We start from the raw sequence: 5,655 nt of genomic DNA on the forward strand, positions 1-5,655 counted from the left end.
CAAAACTTGTATTAATATGAATAGAACATCTAAATTCTACAGATACAAACCGCATACCTCAGTCAATAACAGGAAGTTGATTTAAATTGGTGTTATTTGAATTTTCGCTTTGATTCCTTATCTTATTTCCATGGAAAACAGCTAATGACTGCTTTACTACTGTCAAGTTCTAATAAAATTGGGTCTACACAGAAAGCTCATATTGTAACTTCCCAAGCATGTGTTGTGAGTCAAAGTGATTTGCTGCTCGTTTGCTTGGTAGACTGGAAATATAAGAGGCTAAAAATGAAGTTGTCCTTGAAAACAGAGAAAGCAGAAATTTGAATGTAGAGCGAGTAGTCTATAAAGTCAGAATCATCCAGGTCGATGTTTAAGCAAAGTATCTGAAGATGCASATAGGTAGATGTGAACATGTGAGCTGGCATACTGATTCAATGGAGAGATGCCCCTACTCTGGCACCCTGTGCCCAAAAGAAGCTGGAAGAACCTACACAGGGAGAAATGGCAGGAGCAGCGTTGTGCCTGCATTCCCAGATGACTCTTTAAACCGCCAGCAATTTCTGATTTTCTTATTATAAAGTGGAAGTCCCTGCCACTTTTCAATCACTAACAAATGTTGCTCATATTTGTCTTGAAAAAAAATCCAACAAAACAAAACATAAAATAAAATATTCTATGTTATTGAACCTCTTCACATAAGGTTTTAGATATGGTAATACTCGCTATTGCTTCTCCTGCCTTTACTTCAGACCGAAGTTACAAATTCTGTTGGTTTGATTGAATAAGAAGAAAATGAAAAACAGCTTCAACCAGGTTTTGGAAAATCAGCCAGCAGGGCTTTTTATGGTGGTGTTAATAGCCAGCTTTTCTATGAAAATCTAGAAATCATAGTCATGGAAGCATGGAAGGATCATGCAATTCCAATSCCCCTCCCATTGGGAAGGGACACCTTCCACTAGTCYGGGTTCCTGAAAGACCCATCCAACCTGGCCTTGGTTCTGGACCACTTTCCCATAAGAGGGAGGAAAAGATGAACAAACCCAGATCTGTTCTGTGTTCAGGATACTCTCTGGACACGTAGATTAGGTCATCAGTGTCCATTTTCCAACTCTTCTGTTAAATGGGGGTGATGGAGCACTCAAGAGCCCATAGACAGGTCAAACAGCAAGAACTTGTTACCACAGCTCATCAGTGGCCCCAGTACCCCCAGGAAAGAGGAAAGGTTTGGGGTTTTCACTCGGTGTACCAAGAGTGTGGATTTATCAGGTGACTACTGAATGCAGGGACTGGATGGATCCTGAGGGTCTCTCAACACTGGTGGAACAGTCTGACATAGCAGTGTCCTTTTCTTCTCCCTCTATTTTGTTTGGAAATGGTACTAATTTGTTGTGTTACCTTTGAACTCGATCCTATTTAGAGGTATAAATATTTTCAAGAATAAGGTTTTGATAAAAGTAAGTTTTTTTAAGGGAGTTCTTGTTTTTGAAGGTTGATAACTAACAAATAGTTCACAGAAGCAACAGAAATGTGTTTAAAGAGTTATGAATCTATCTAAGCTTGTGTTGCATGTTTTAATAATTATCTATTTTGCACTGTAGATTTTCAAAAGCCTTTGAGCATGAAATAGTCATGCTGACACTGTATGTATTTTCATCACTGTTCTTCACTGTGATTAATATATTTAATATGTTTGCTACAGGTCTTCAGTATTTTAAAAACGTTGTKTTAGTGGCCTCACCCCAAGACAGATACGTACCCTTTCATTCAGCAAGAATAGAAATGTGCAAAAATGCACTTAAGGACAGACATACAGGTAGGTTTAAGATCTTTAATATATTCCCAAGGCTGTTGAAGAATTGCATTTTTGTGCAACTGMGGTCATTACATTAGAAGGGTTTTTCATCAGCATGATGAAAACTCAAATGTTTATTTGATAAGGAAGAAAGTGTTCGCTTCCCACAGGAAATTACTGAAATCAATAAAAGAAGCTTTTMAAGAAGCTCTTTGCCTGATGAAAACAAATTTCAATCAGGTCATAATCAAAGGTTTCATACTGCTTCCTCCCCTAACCTCTATTTTTTTTTTTTTAAGTGATAATAATACTAGCTCTTGACAATGTTTTCCTGTAGTCTACTGATTTACTTGTATTGTCTCCCCTTTTTTACACATAATGAAATTTCTCTCAACACACCCACAGTGAGGGGGTTTTTCCTTTGTTTTCATTAGTGTTTGAATGATTGCAAGATAATTTAAGAGACAGATATGAAATCATATTGGTTTGTAATAAAATCTGTAAAACACATCAGGACTCACCACCAGAGGACCTCCTGTGAGCTCAGGCTGTGTGCTGTCCCAGGCAATGCCTTTGTTATTAGCAGTCTTCCTAATTTATAAAATGTTTCATGGCTTSAGTTTGATACCAGTTCCAGGAATAATGTTCAGTGCAATTTCATCCCTGTTTCACATTTGTGATTACCTAGAAATGGAGGTGCACTTTGGAAGCAGAAAGGGACATGCAGGCTCAATAATCAGCATGGCTGCCTTCACAGCCCTTAGTTAAATGACAGCTCTTTCTATCCTACCTCAGACATGAATTAAAAGGTAATTCTTCAACTCCCTTACAGTGATTGTTTCTCAGGGAAATGTTTGCCACAGCAGGGGTCAGATCAGTGCATTTATCAGTACATCAGATCATTCATCAATACATGTTCCCTGAGCCATTGTTTCTGCCTCCATAAACACCTCAGCCATCTCCATGACSTCCTTCCTGCATTAGAATCCCCAGAGGAACCAAAAATTTATATCCTGACAGACCCTCTCACATTTGAATCCACAACTCCCCTAAAAGAATCACGAGCATTTTCTTAGCTGACAGAAAGAAGGTGGCCAAATTTGAGGCTGGCCCAGTCTTCCAGCAGCTTCAGCAGATCTTTCCTCATGTCCAGTGCCTCCATTAGATAAACATCRTGCTGGCATCTGGCAAATCTTTGAGCTGCACTGCTGTCTCTTACACTTATTTTGGCCTTGCTTCCATTTTGCTTCCATTTTGCCTCTCACCATAGCTGTAATTAAATGATACCGGAAGGAAAGAGAGGATCTGGGAGCTTTGGCATGTAAGTGTGATATCTCAACTCTTTTTCAGGTCCTGTTTATGCAGAAATGATCAACAACTTGCTCCAGCCCTTGATCGGGGCCAAGGACTGCACTTTGATCAGACACAACGTGTTCCATGCTCTGCCTAACACCGCCAACACGTTGATAGGCCGGGCTGCCCACATTGCTGTGCTGGACTCTGAACTCTTCCTGGAGAAGTTTTTCCTCGTGGCAGGACTCAACTACTTCAAATAGTGCCTGAAGTATGGGGTAACAGAGGCCAACCTTCCCATTGAGTGGAGGAGACTCCCTTAACCAAAGGAGTGCAATGTTAGAAATGAGATCAGGTGGGACTTTCAAACTCTCCATTTCCATTTCTCTTTCAGAGAATAAAGTGCTATGGCTTTAAAGCATTCAAGCTTCCAAGTATTGGTGCTTTTGGAAGAAATAAATATTCCTCTTCAGTTTCTATGGTCTTTGTCCACATGAAGACATGAGCCACTTCTGAAGTACAGAATCAGAATGAGGTTAATTCTCTAAATATGATTGGACCAATAAAATTCCCATTTCTCCTGAATGTTAAACCAGGAACTTGTCTGACCTTGATTTAATGCTTATTTATGTATTGAAAAAGCTCTACATTTGTAGCACTTTTGGGATAGTTAACACACAAGGAAACAAGTRTATGTGAACTCAGGTTAAAACCTTCTTTGTGATGAACTGAGAAATCTGAAAAATCATTTATGAAAGTTTCAGTCTGTTTGTTGGAAGAAAATATTTGGGTGGTTCCATTACTGGTAATAATTTGTAACATACAAATTGTACATTCAAATAATAGAAAGGAGTAAAATATTTTTCTTAGAAGGAATAAATATTGATATTTGTCTCCAAAAAGAAACATCARCTTTAGGTTGGGAAGAATTTGGTTCAAATAGAAGCTGCCAAACTAAGAGGAGTATATTGGATTAGCTGTAAAATATCAGTGGCATCTATTAACATTTYTTCTGTTTACATTTATAGAGGATCATAACTGTGCTTGTTATAACCTCATAGGTACAATTTTTACTTTTTCATTTGTATCTAAGTCCTTTTACTCCAACAATTAAAAAAAAAATGATTACGCTGATATGGAATGCAAAATCTATCCAGTTACACCCTTAAAAACCCAATTATATAAAAGAAAAAGGCCATAGATAGAGARTGGTAAGGATTGTGGATTATAAGGATGTCTTAAAATTCTCTGCAATACTCTATAAATGCTTTGTTAATGCCCATTTGCAGTTCTCTGTATAGTCCTAATTATTATATTATTACAGCTGGTTGGAATATTTAAAACTTTATTCATGCAATGATATCCAAGTTGTTTTTAAGAGTTTGAAAAAGAACACATTTCTCAATTTTTATTTTTTTCATTCAATTTTCATTAAGATTTTTATCAAAAAGTTATCAGATTTAAAGTGACAAATTTCAATAATTTTCTGCACATTTTCATAATATTTTGATAAATTTTCAATGTTGCAGCAGTTTTTTGAAAAAAGAGAAAATGAATAATTCTTCACAATTACTTTGTTTGGAAGGCAGGCAATTTTGTAATGCAAATACAATKTGTTTAAAAATACAAATGAGTAAGTCTCTATATCTTCTAACAAAGAATGTAAAAAGATTACAAAGTTGGATTTGTCAATACTCCCATCAGTAAACTAAGACTGAGATAGTGGATATTTGTGAGATAAGAAAAATGAAAACAAAAAACATCACAGCCACAGATAAATATTTGTACTTGCAAAAAGTAAAATTATTTCTTTCTCAAAAGAAAAAAAATGTGTTGAATTTACACAGGATTAATTAAAGAAAAGAGTTTTCAACAGACTGGTAAATGCTGGTAAAAGAAAAAAGCTGGTTTGATAACTAATGCATGTTTTCAAAATAGGACGGATAAAGAAGGAATATACAAAAGCGTGAGATGAGATCACCTGAAAAGGTATATTGCACATGAAAATCTTGTGCCCTCATAGAGGCAGAAATCATATGGAAACAAGTCCACAGTGTGATTCAATATTGACAAGTTACTTAAACATTAACTATAACCTCAGTACTTGAATTAAATAGGTACTACTGTCTTTTTGTTGTGTTTTGTTTTGTTTTTTTTTTTTTTTTTTAACTTTTTATAAAGATTAACAGTCAGTTTTACCCAGTTAACAAATTATATCAGGAATCAAGAACTTCTGGTTTCCACTTATTGTTTGGAAATTCTTTCCACTTTTTTTGCCTCAGCAGTCTATTGCCAGCTGCACTGACATATCACACCTTACTTCCTACTCGGTAAACTGTCTGAGAATTTTAAATAAAATGGGRCATGGAGGTTGAGCTGTTACACAGTGCAGTGCTTTTGAGCCAAGACAAGTACTTCTATATGTAAAAATAGGAAAGAAAAGCAATCTCAAACCATCAGCTTCACTGGGGCTGTATGAGGGTCTGGTCCACTTGCAGAAAATGTTCAGGAGTCTACCAATAAAAAAAAATTGAAGAAACATTTAGAAAGGAATTATTTTACACCTATAT

General features: G+C 36.2%; 1 protein-coding gene across 3 annotated transcripts in view; it reads left to right on the forward strand.

Moving 5' to 3' along the window:
- The window catches only part of FAM135B (family with sequence similarity 135 member B), a 260,164-nt gene extending 254,966 nt beyond the window's left edge, over window positions 1–5,198 (forward strand). For all 3 annotated transcript variants that reach the window (XM_057369166.1, XM_057369165.1, XM_057369168.1), the window contains 2 exons: window positions 1,700–1,813; window positions 3,143–5,198. In XM_057369166.1, coding sequence (XP_057225149.1) covers window positions 1,700–1,813; window positions 3,143–3,348 — 320 coding nt within the window. In that variant the 3' untranslated portion in view covers window positions 3,349–5,198. The remainder of the gene's footprint in view (window positions 1–1,699; window positions 1,814–3,142) is intronic.
- The last annotated feature ends 457 nt before the right edge of the window (window positions 5,199–5,655 follow it).

The sequence above is a fragment of the Malurus melanocephalus genome, unplaced genomic scaffold, assembly GCF_030028575.1.
Source record: "Malurus melanocephalus ecotype Western Australia unplaced genomic scaffold, MMel_1.1 scaffold_104, whole genome shotgun sequence".
Lineage (NCBI taxonomy): Eukaryota > Metazoa > Chordata > Aves > Passeriformes > Maluridae > Malurus > Malurus melanocephalus.